The sequence below is a fragment of the Oratosquilla oratoria genome, chromosome 23 (assembly GCF_046742065.1).
Source record: "Oratosquilla oratoria isolate Oo_2021 chromosome 23, ASM4674206v1, whole genome shotgun sequence".
NCBI classification, from domain to species: Eukaryota; Metazoa; Arthropoda; class Malacostraca; order Stomatopoda; family Squillidae; genus Oratosquilla; species Oratosquilla oratoria.
Window position 1 is genome coordinate 60,570,141 of NC_134799.1, and position 12,500 is coordinate 60,582,640.

Sequence of the window (12,500 nt, forward strand, 5' to 3'; positions counted from 1 at the left end):
AGTCCCTTATTGTGGAATTTAAGTGTAGTTTTCTTTAGGCACGGGCCTGTAATGTCAATTTTCTTTACAATTCCTCAAATAACTTTCTGTTCCCTACTTACAAGACATGAAAGACAATTATCCGTAGAATTTAAAATAACCAGTGTCCTCAACAATTTTTAACAATCTTTCACAGACAACATTCCACGTATGTTTAGAACCTCTGAGAAATCCAACAATAACCATGCGGTAATTGCATGATACTTTTCGTCTGTTAATTATAATTGCACTATGTTGGTTTAAATGTAAACAAACCACAAAAAAGTGTAACGTTGAGAATATAAACAAAAGAGTATCTTGAATGAATCATAAGGTTGTCATGGATCCAACTAAAACGTAAATTATTTAGTCTAAATCTACTAAAATATAAACACTTTTATTTCCTTTATATGAGTGTCGTCTGCAGGGAAGGTTGAAACTATATCAGTGACAGAATGTTGACGAAGGGTACGATACACGCCCATCTTCACGTGCGCCACTTCTCTGTTTTTGGTTTATTGAAGGATATGTATTGAGGGGTTGGACCGGTCACCAAGGTCTTCTGGTAATGATATGCGGCTAAGACAGTCAGCCTTCTATTAAACAACGTCGGTAAGTTAACTACATAGAAATTAATAGTTTTGCCGTTCTCTCCGCAACGTAAATGATAAACAGTATACATTGTATTGGACCACTTGTGGAATCTCACCCCCCACCCACACCTCCACGAACACCTCCACAAACACCTTTAGACAAAAGTCCAAAGCGCTCCGTCGTCACTCAGGTCATGGTAACTTTTTCTATGACTTAGTTTAAGGTTTGGGAGCAATAATTATGTTAGGTAATAAAATAACGTTACCATGATCTGAACCAGACAGGTGACAGACGACAACCACTTTGTCTTCTTTCGTCTGCTGATTTTTTAGTTTGCTTTATTTTTTTATTTTAGATTTAATACGATCACACTTTTTCTAGTGTTTAAAAGTTGTTCGTGTTATCCAGGGATACAGATAATAATAATGCAGGGGGCGAGTTACTTTCAAGATGCTGGTGAATGTAAAGACAATAGACAGGCCTAGACCTAAAAAACACACACACACACAAAGCAACATTCACATACACAAGTACAACCTTTTCTATACTTCTTAGAACTCCACAACACAAACAACGCACCGCACAAGACTGCAAACACATCTACATACACAATCATTGTGACAATCACTAATGCCTGACAATTACATATACAGAAACACGTACACCTTCTCAGGGCCCCGATAAGGGGAGGGGCAGGGGGGGGGGGTATTGCCCCGGGGCGGCATTTTTTTTTTTTTGGGGGGGCGGCTCTTTTGGTGAAGGTAAAGCAAATTCCCCCTAATGTACTTTTAATGCATGATTTATTTATCATGAGTTGTGTGTATAAACGTTGCTTTGTGGATGAATGTTACATGTGAATCGTGCTTGTGAGTGACCATCAGATGTGGAAGGTGGTGGTAGTGGTGGTGTGTATGTGAGGGGGGGGGGGCGGCACTTTTCGACTCCCCCCGGGGCGGCACTTACCCCCCATGTCGGGGCCGTGCACCTTCTTCCTGGGGAACCTGCCTGGAGTCCCGGGACTTAGGCTGACTAAAGTTAAAGATCATTTTTCGGATTTGCGGAGCTTCCTGCTGCTGCTGCTGCTGCTCCCGGTGTGCGGTGACACCGGGGCTTCGATCAACCCCGGGCCTCCTCGGGCCCCAAAGAACCCATGTCAGCTTTGCAAGCGTACGGGTGAAGTGTCAAAGGGCCACCCAGTGTGATCGTTGCATTGAAGTCTCCGTGCATCGTGGCTGGTCAGAGCCTTACGTGGATCTACTGGGACTGTGGTGCTCCCAGTTACAACTCCCTTTCCTTACATTTACTACCTTCATTTTACACATGAAATAGATTCAAGACACTGTCTATCCCCTGACACTTCCACACCCCAGCCGCAACCCCCTGATCACACCATTTCATCCAGTAGAATAGGAAATATCAGGAAAAGACGAGACATTGATCAATCCTCCTCAACACAAGATAGAAAAAAATACTTCAATAACATTCATCCGACCACGCCACTACGTCCCAAAACAACCCTGTAATAGAACCAAATCCTGGTCCATCACCTCAGTTTCATTACAAAACCCCAAAAACACTAATCCCATCAGTAGTCCCACAAATACCTCCACACAATCACAAAACAATACACAAGACCCCAAGAATACTGAGAGCACTAGTAATAAGATTCCACAAGATGACTAAAAAACGAGCCGTCCTTCCTCACACCATTTCGACTCATGACCCGGACATTATTATCGGGACGGAGGCACGGCTCAAACCAGACATTAAGGATAGTGAAGCCTTCCCCGCTGACAGTCCCTTTAGAATTACTTTACACAGCAAGGACAGACAAGACGGTGACCACGGTGGAGCTCTTACAGCAACGAAGCCAGGACTTATGGCTAAACCATCAAACGAACTTGACTTGGACTCTGAACTAGTTTGGACGAAAGTGACAGGGCTGCAGGACTTTATACAACGCAGGATCGTTTTACCGTTCCCCAACCTCGAACATTGACTACCTGCAGACTCTAGACGACCCATGGAACAAAATTGATCCCTCCAAAAATATCTGGTAAGTGTAGGCGCCCTGTCGGGCAAGGACCTTGTACGGCCCACGCCCCGCCATCGTCAGCTTGTGCGTCGAGTCAGGCAGAAAGATTAGGACGTCATCTTCGGGTTCCAGGCGACGAGCATGGGCTCGACGATCAAAACCCCCCATTGAGGTGGCTTGTGCTTTCAGAAGATTTTCCTTTGCAATGCGGCAAGTAGCTTGGAGACGATGCCCCATTTCGAGCAAGTAGCGATGCACGTCGCCTTTCTCTTTATCGATGGGCGGTCCTTCGTTGGTCCAGCACTCCTTCAGGAACGTCAGGGGTCCTCGTATGCGGTGACCATACACTAGTTCGAAGGGGGAATAACCAGTGGAGGACTGAGGTGTGTCCCTGGAGGCGAACAGAAATGCAGACAGGTAGCGGTCCCAATCCCTTGGGCGTTCGCTGACAAGTCTACGGTGCATGATTTTCAAGGTAACGTTGAAACGCCTCACCAGTCCATGAGATTGGGAATGATAAAGAGGTGTCAGATTGTGGTTGATACCCATTAACTTCAGGAATGCAGAGAAAGTAGCACTTGTGAACTGGGTGTCATTGTCAGTGGTCAAGGTCCGGGGAAAACCAAACCTGGAACCTCTGCGACTGTGTCAACATCGATATGGCGAAGGGCAGTGGCATCGGCGTACCTTGTCTGATTTATGTCGAGTATGCTATTTCTCACGGAAGGACGTTAGAATGACTTTGTATCTGGGGCGCGTCCTAGGATCACGTCGTATGGTGGCTGCGGTAGTGTAACGGCAGTTTTATCTACCTGAAAATAAAGGTATTTTAAGGTTATCCGCCCCCAAGTGCGTTGCGGGCCTCTGCTACGAAGATGGAGTCAGCTCCTGAATCCAGTAGGACGGTCACGTTCTGTCCTCTGAGGGTTCCGGTGCATGTCTTCAAAGTAGGTTTTACTGATCCAGCGTCGGTTCCCAGCGTAGAACATCCCACCGGCGGGATGGTGGTGAGGAGGCTGAAGGTCGCATCCGTCTCGTCTGTTGTGATGACGTGAGCAGCACGTGGGGTTGGTGACGTTCTCGGGCGTGGGTTCTGCTGCAAGGCTCGGCATTCCTGGGTCGTATGGCGACTGATAGGCCCGTGGAACTCATAGCCTTGCGGGTTTCGGCCGGCATTTGTTGGTCGACATGGAGCAGCATGGAACGGGGCCGTGGCTGACGACTCTGAACGGGGTGCTGGGTATCTATTGACCTGTAAAAGAGGATGACACAGAGGGTTTGTCAGATACCCAACTTCGGCACAGCTGCTGTAGGGTAGTGTGCGGGCGTGCGGTCAGGTATTGGTTCCCAACCGTTATCATAGCCTCGAGTGACTTGCAGTCCCGGTCTTTAAGGTGAGCTACCATGGCAGAGGACAGCCGGCTGTGGACAATATCTGTGATCAGGAAATCACGGAGGGGCTCAAAGGCCTCTGGCACGTGGCAGACTTCGATCCACGCGTTCAGGTGTCGCGATACCATCTCTTTACGCTCTAGGTTGGCGTGGAGCTGGCCAGAGGGGAGTCACGAACATGTGTGTATGAAATAGTCTTTTTAGCAAGTATCAAAAATGGTGGTGTTGAAAGAGACTATCTCCTTTTATATTATTTTTATTTATTTATTTAATTTTATTATATATATATATATATAATATATATATATATATATATATATATATATATATATATATATATATATACATACATATACCAAGGCTTTTTCCCCCTTCCAAGGGAGGTAGCCAAAAAGGGAAAGGCATAAAAACACTCCCACCCATTTCATCCCCAAATACACTCCACACCCCTCCCACCCTTCCTCTCATCTGAGCACCTCCTGGATGACGGGTCATCCCTGCACCCCGCCCACCGCCCTGGGTCAGAAGCAGTGTCGCAAGACACAGTACATCCACAGCAAGGCCGCTTCATTTAATCGGCGACCCCCCCTCTCCGTCCCCCTTTGCATATAAGGAGAGGACGGGGAGAAATCCCTTCGGGCTGCGTCAAAATTTACTCACACATACTACCCCACCCCCCCCGCCCATTCCTCCTCATGCAGTCACAACATCATCCATATACAACCATTCTCCACTCACCTCTGTCTTCCGTCCTCTCCCTTCCTTCCTCAACAGACATTCCCCTCTTCCCCAAAGCCCCCTTCACCCCATCCATCCACCTCATCCTAGGACGTCCCCTCATGTTCACTCCCTCCACATCTGCCTTCCATACCTCCTTTACTAGTCTTTCTTCACTCATTCTTTCCATGTGTCCAAACCATCCTAATATTCTTTCATCAACCCTCTCTCCCAAATCCTTTTTCACCCCTGTTCTCCTCCTCACCTCCTCATTTCTCACTCTATCTAGCCTAGTAACCCCCGCCATACTTCTCAGACACCTCATCTCAAACACATTCAAACTCCTTCTCTCTTCTTCTCTTATGTTCCACGTTTCTGCCCCATACAGTGCTGTTGGCACAATCACTCCTTCATACAGTCTCCTCTTCGCATCCATTCCCAAATGTCTATTTCTCATTACACTCTTTAAACCACCAAGGCATTTACTCGCTTCTCTCAATCTACATTCTACCTCCACCTTCACTCCACCTTTTCCTGCTACACTTGCACCCAAGTATCTAAAACTATCCACTTCCTCCAGTCGCTCTCCCTTAATGTTCACTTCCAGTCTACTGCCACTTTCACCCCTTGTACATCTCATCACCTTACTTTTACCCACATTTATCTTTAGCTTTCTTCTATCACATACTCTCCCAAACTCTGCCACCAGCTTCCTCAATCCCTCCTCTGACCCTGCCACAAGCGCAGTGTCGTCCGCAAACAACAGCTGGCTCACCTCCCACTTTTCTCCATTTTCTTTAACCATCTCCAATCCCTGACTCACTACCCTAGCATTCACCTCTCGCACCACCCCATCCATGTATAAGTTGAACAGCCAGGGCGACATAACGCATCCTTGACGAAGTCCCACCTTTACTTCAAACCACTCACTCTCTCCATTTCCAATCCTAACACATGCTCTACTACTCACATAAAAACTCTCGACAGCTCCCAAAAGCTTTCCTCCTATCCCATAAATCTGCATAACCTCCCACAGTGCCTTTCTGTCTACCCTATCATAAGCCTTTTCCAGATCCATAAAAGCCCAAAAAACATCCTTCCCCTTTCCTATAGCTTTCTCACATATCTGTCTTACCACAAAGATCTGATCTACACAACCTCTACCCGTCCTAAAACCACACTGTTCCTCACCAATTACTCCTTCTGTTCCTCTCCTAATTCTCTCAATTAAGATTCTCCCATAAGCCTTCCCTACTACACTCAAAAGGCTAATCCCTCTGAAATTACTACATTCACACTTGTCCCCTTTTCCCTTGTAAAGAGGAACTATGTATATTGGTACTATATCAATTTGAGTAGTGTTAGTGTACGGAGTGTGGGAGGCTGGACTTAGATTTTCAGATACAGACATTATGTATGGTTATTCCCGGGATGCAGTCTTAACCTGGACTGTTAGGCACAACTTGCCCTCTGGACTCAGACTGACTTAGACAAACTCTAAACTCAGACTTAGACTGGCTTCTCTTTGTTTGTTACCTTAAAATGAAACCGCTGAAAGGGGTAAAGCTTCTCCGGGGTAGATTTAGTCGTCCTCATCTATGATTTTCTATTATTTTCGTTATAATTTGGCCTATGGCATAAGGACCTAAATGTCCTACGACACGCCCCCTTGGGACACCTATCCATGACCGAATAGAGCCTTGTTCATTTGAGGGTCAGCAGGGTCATGCCTTACATTAATTTCCAGATAAGAAAAGCCTTACCCCAACAAGATTAAATTATGTCATCGGGTTCTGTTCCTATTGAGTAGGGGCCCACGCACACGATGCTAGTATCATCTAGTATCATGGCCAGTACAAAATGGTGATGTTTCGTTGTCAACCCAATCACCATACAGGTAATGAAGGGCCGTGAGCGTAAACCGTCTCATGTCATCATGAGTTTCCGGTGAGGCGTTGAAGAAATTGTTTCGGATTTTTGCCGGCGTCAGCTGGCACACGTACTTCAGCAACTTCCGGACCTCGCAGTAACCCTGTTGGAGTTCAGGAAGCAGGAATCGAACCAAGTCCCAGGCCTCTGTTGGGATAAGAGAGAGAAGGCAAGTTAGTGTGAACGTTGGGCCGTAGCCCACGCTTTGGCGGCATATGAGTCACACGGCTGACCAGCGAGCGATTCCCTTGGGGGCCTCGGGAGGTCAAAGGTCGTGGTACAGGGCCAGGACACGCCTTACAGAGGTCATGAGAACAAATTAAGGAAGACTACAAGTCTAAAGGATATGAAGAAATACCTTTTTCCATATGGATGCATAAATACTTGGAATAGCTTAGAAGGTGACATAGCCCAAACTGGAACAAAACATGAATTCAAATCTAAGTATGGTAATTTGAGGCTAGCTATGTTAAAGAGTAGAAAATGGGACCCAATGAGCGGTGCTCCTTTCCTGTATGCTACAATTTGGTAAACAATTATGTAAATACTACAAAAAGAACCACGTGACTGAAACCAGGAGTGGAAACACTGTACACTATACACACTGCCGGAGATTGAAATCAGGAACTGAAATTTAAACCTAATAATAAAAGTAGAATAAGAAGAAGAAAAGGAAATGGTTATTAGTTGAAGGAGGCCGCCACGGAAATATACAATAGAAAACGAAATCATTACAAAAGCTTGAAAGGGACTTGGGAGTGTTTATTATAATTATATATACAGTAATTTGCACTCGAAAAACAACAGGATAACTGGAGTTATGCAAAATGTTCAAACATAAGAGTAAAGTTTCTCTGTATTGATGAAAATATGAGAAAATCTCATTAAAGTTCTTCGCCGCTCCAAGACGCCATACAAGTGTTTTTCTCTCGTGGTTCGCGGCGATTCCCATGTAAAAAGAAAAAAAGAAAGAAAGAAAGAAAAGAAAAATGGTATTCTAAGGGCGGCAACTAACGCTATCCTCAGCCTAATCGACCTACCGTAGAGGATAGACAGATTGGGATTGTCCACACTGGAAGAAAGAAAAGGGGGGTCATGATTACTGTCTTTAGAATTATGAAAGGTAGGGACAGGTTTGACTATATATATATGCATACATATATATATATATATATATATATATATATATGTATGTACGTATATGTATATATATTATATGTGTAAGAGAAGAAAGCAGGTTCTCGGTAATAGACGTGGAGTTAAAAACGACAGCATTATTGTAGTTATTCAGTTTTTTCCTCGTATTCTCGATTTTCCTGATTAGATATTTGCCATTAACCGGGTGAATTGAAATTAAATCACTGTATTCTTCCATTTCACTCCATTATTTGAGCTCAATGTTTCGTCTTAATGGAGACATTTTCAAGAGTAAACTGAAATAACAAAAATTACATAATTACAGTAATGGCGACAAAATTATAAAAGTTACATATATACAATAAAGTTGACAATTGTGAGCAAGAACAATACAAGTAAAATATGAGGGATACAATATAAATGCAAATAGATACGATGACAAAGGTACAAGAAGACTTGCATTTAAAGGGATGGGAGAAAAAAGTGACTAAGTCGGGGATGACAGATACTGTATATATAGGCATAGGTCAGGGGTCATACAATGGGATCTCAGAGGTCACGGGGTAAGGGGGTGGGGGGTTAGGCGAGTGTGGTCACCGGGGGGGGGGACGAGGAATTGAGGGGTGGAGGGAGGAGTGGGGGATTTTTTTTTTTCTATACAGTGGGATAGAGATCAAATTACTCTGGATGTTAATGACTGGAGCTGTCTCTAGTATATGTATATATATATATATATATATATATATATATATATATATATATATAATGTATATATATACATATATATGTATATATATATATATGTATGTATGTATATATATGTATGTATATATATATATATATATATATGTATATATATACATATATACACACATATACCAAAGGCTTTTTCCCCCTTACACGAGGGTAGCCAAAAAGAAAAAGGCACAGAAATCCCTCCCACCCATTTCATTTCCCTTATATTCCACTCCCCTCCACCCTCCTCCCCTCCCTCCCATCTTGGCACCTCCTGGATGACGGGTCATCCCTGCATCCTGTCCACTGCCCTGGGTTAGAAGCAGTGTTGCAAGACACAGCACATCCACAGCAAGGCCGCTTCATAAATTCGGCGACCCGCCCCCTCTCCGTCCCCTCATGCAGAAAAGGAGAAGACGGGGAGAAATCCCTTCGGGCTGCGTCAATTTTTTTTTTTTTTTTTTTATACATCCTCACCCCCCATCCCCCACCCACTCCCCCTCATGCATCACAGCCTCATCTATACACAACCCTTCTCCATTCATCCCTATCTTCTGTCCTCTCCCGTCCTTCCTCCACAGATATTCCTCTCTTTTGTAAGGCCCCTTTCACCCCATCCATCCATCTCATCCTAGGACGCTCCCTCATATTCACTCCTTCCACCTCCGCCTTCCACACTTCTTTTACTAATCTTTCTTCACTCATTCTTTCCATGTGTCCAAACCATCCTAATACTCTTTCATCAACCCTATCTCCCAGCTCCCTTTCCACCCCTGTTCTCCTCCTCACCTCCTCATTTCTCACTCTGTCTAGCCTAGTAACCCCTATCATACTTCTCAGACACCTCATCTCAAACACATTCAAACTCTTCTCTTCCTCTCTCATGTTCCATGTTTCTGCCCCGTACATTGCTGTTTGCACAATCACTCCTTCATATAACCTCCTCATAGCATCCATTCCCAGATGTCTATTTCTCATTACACTTTTTTTATCCACCAAGGCATTTACTCGTTTCTCTCAATCTACATTTTACCTCCACCCCCACTCCTCCCTTTCCTGTCACATTCGCACCCAAGTATCTAAAACTATCCACTTCCTCCAGTTTCTCACCCTTAATGCTCACTTCCAGCCTACTGTCACTCTCTCCCCTTGTACATCTCATCACCTTACTTTTGCCCACATTTATCTTAAGCTTCCTTCTTTCACACACCTTCTCAAACTCTGTCACTAACTTCCTCAATCCCTCCTCTGATCCTGCTACAAGCGCAGTGTCGTCAGCAAACAACAGCTGGCTCACCTCCCACTTTTCTCCATTTTCTTTAATCATCTCCAGCCCCTGACCCACTACCCTTGCATTCACCTCTCGCACCACCCCATCCATGTAAAGATTGAACAGTCAGGGCGACATAACACATCCCTGACGAAGTCCCACCTTTACCTCAAACCATTCACTCCCTCCATTTCTAATCCTAACGCAAGCTCTACTACTCTCATAAAAACTCTTGACTGCTCTTAACAGCTTTCCTCCTATCCCATATATCTGCAGTACCTCCCACAGTGCCCTCCTGTCTACCCTGTCGTAAGCCTTTTCCAAATCCATAAAAGCCCAAAAAACATCCTTACCTTTTCCTATAGCTTTCTCACATATCTGCCTTACCACAAAAATCGGATCTACACATCCCCTACCTGTCCTAAACCCACATTGTTCCTCACCAATTACTCCCTCTGTTCCTCTCCTAATCCTCTCAATCAAGACCCTCCCATAAGCCTTCCCAACTACACTCAACAAGCTGATCCCTCTGTAACTACTACACTCACACTTGTCCCCCTTTCCTTTGTAAAGCGGAACTATACAGGCACTCCTCCAGTCCTCCGGCACTCTACCCTCTCTCAAACAAACATTAAATAACCTCACCAGCCAGTCCACCATCACTGTACCTCCTTTCTTCAGACGTTCTGCATGGCATCCATCCAACCCAGGTGCCTTACCTGCTCTCATCATCTTAACGGCTGCTTTCACTTCATCCTTCCCTATTTCTCCTCCATTTTCATCACTCATCACTCTCATTTTCTTAGCGCTTCCTACTGCAACTACCTTTCCCTCCCTATCCTCCTTCACATTTAGCAACTCCCTAAAATACTCTGCCCACCTTCCTCTCACTGCCTTCTCTTCCATTATCATCTCTCCATCTGCACCTTTTACCTTTTCTTCTCTACTTGATTCGCCTCCTCTTCCTCTTTTAATTTCCTTCCAAAACATCTTTTTATTACTTTCAAAATTTTCTGTCATACTCTTACCCCATTTCACATCTGCTCTCCTCTTTGCTTCCTTTATCTTATGCTTAACTTCCTTTTTCTTTGCTTTGTACCTCTCATACGATTCCCTCGTCCTAATTTGTATCCAATCTATGAATGCCTGCTTCTTCTCTTTTACACCCTTTTTTGCTTCCTCATCCCACCACTCACTACCCTTCCTTCTATTTCCTCCCGCCCTCCTTGTTCCATACACCATCTTTGCACACCTTATGACTCCCTCTCTGAACCATCCCCATTCCTCCTCCACTCCTAGTTCTACTCTATCCTTTACTCTCTCCCACTCCTCTCTCAACTTCTTCTTATATTCATTCTCCTTTTTTTCCTCATTTAAGCAGTTCACTCTAAGTACCTCCCTACCTTCTGCCCTTTTCCTCTTTCTCCACCTATTCTCCACTCTCAATTTACCTTCCACCAGGAAATGATCTGATATTCCCCCACTCTCTCCCTTTAGAACATGTACATCCTTAACTCTTCCTACCATACTCCTGGTCACCACTATATAGTCCATTAACGCTCTATCTGCCATCCTTCCATCCACCACCCTCTCCCATGTGTACTTATGCTTGACTTTCTTCTTAAACACTGTATTTGCTATCATCAACTCTCAAGACACATCACCATCAATTCTCCACTACGATTTTTACCTGGAACTCCATACTTCCCAATCACTCCATCAATTGGTTCATTTCCTACCCTAGCATTTAGGTCTCCCAATACAACTACATTGACATTTCTCCCTAATCCCTCTATGCACTCATTTATATATCCCCAAAAAGCCTCCCTTTCCTCTACGTTCTTTTCACTACCAGACCCATACGCACTTACAAAAACCCACATCTCCTTTCCCAGCTTCACCTTCATCCACATCAACCTTGATGACACCTCCTTCCACTCCACTACCCGCTTACTTATGTCTTCACTTACTAGTATAGCCACCCCTTCTCTCCCTCGTCCCCTCTTCACTCCTGAGTACCTCCCAGCTACACTCCCAAACTCACAGTTGCCCTTTCCTTTCATCTTAGTTTCACTCAAAGCCATTACATCCATCTTTCTTCTCACAAACATACTGCCTATCTCTTCCCTTTTACTCTCATCTGTACCACACCCACGCACATTAAAAGACCCAAACTTTAGGGTGCTGGTTGGAAAGCTCCCAGACCCTCTTATGCCTTTTCTTTCTTTTTTAGGAATATCCCCTTTTAGGGCTACAGGTAGTAGGACTCCTAATCCCATCCCCCGTCCCTTTTTTTGTCGCCTTTTACGACACAAAGAAATTTAAGAAAACAGATTTTTCGTTTCGTATTAATAATTACAGTTCTCCACACAGACGCTTTGATTTGAGGAATGAAATATAATAAAAATTCCAGGCGGACAACACAATACACACCTGCGAGCGAGCATAGCTCCTATCCTGAATGTTACGGTCAAGTTATACATACATGCACCAGCTGTTGACATATACTTGAAATTGTGCCAGTCACATCGAGTGGAGGGAAATGTAGAAGAGAGAGAGGGAGGGTGAAGGAGCGGACGTCCGTGTTGCGAGTTACCAGGACGAATTATTTATTTCAATTCTCTCGCAAATTTGGTTAGTATCCCTCGTTGTCTTCTCGCGGGATTCAGCAAA

General features: G+C 44.5%; 3 protein-coding genes across 5 annotated transcripts in view; 1 reads left to right on the forward strand and 2 right to left on the reverse strand.

Annotated features, from left to right (window-relative positions):
- The window catches only part of LOC143038138 (uncharacterized), a 73,459-nt gene extending 73,198 nt beyond the window's left edge, over nt 1-261 (reverse strand). For all 3 annotated transcript variants that reach the window (XM_076207146.1, XM_076207148.1, XM_076207147.1), the window contains exon 1: nt 1-261. This exon is cut by the window's left edge and continues 30 nt beyond it. The gene's annotated coding sequence lies outside the window, so the exon portion shown is untranslated.
- A 209-nt stretch (nt 262-470) lies between these two features.
- Nucleotides 471-12,500, forward strand: part of LOC143038140 (mitochondrial ornithine transporter 1) — a 36,827-nt gene continuing 24,797 nt past the window's right edge. The window contains exon 1 of the mRNA XM_076207150.1: nt 471-630. The gene's annotated coding sequence lies outside the window, so the exon portion shown is untranslated. The remainder of the gene's footprint in view (nt 631-12,500) is intronic.
- LOC143037837 (uncharacterized) lies at nt 2,612-3,112 on the reverse strand. The gene has a single exon (XM_076206399.1). It carries the CDS (start codon nt 3,110-3,112, stop codon nt 2,612-2,614), a length of 501 nt encoding a protein of 166 aa, XP_076062514.1.

Coding starts and splice junctions, on each gene's coding strand:
- LOC143037837 (XM_076206399.1), bottom strand. CDS start 3,112: ATGCACCGTAGACTTGTCAGCGAACGCCCAAGGGATTGGGACCGCTAC.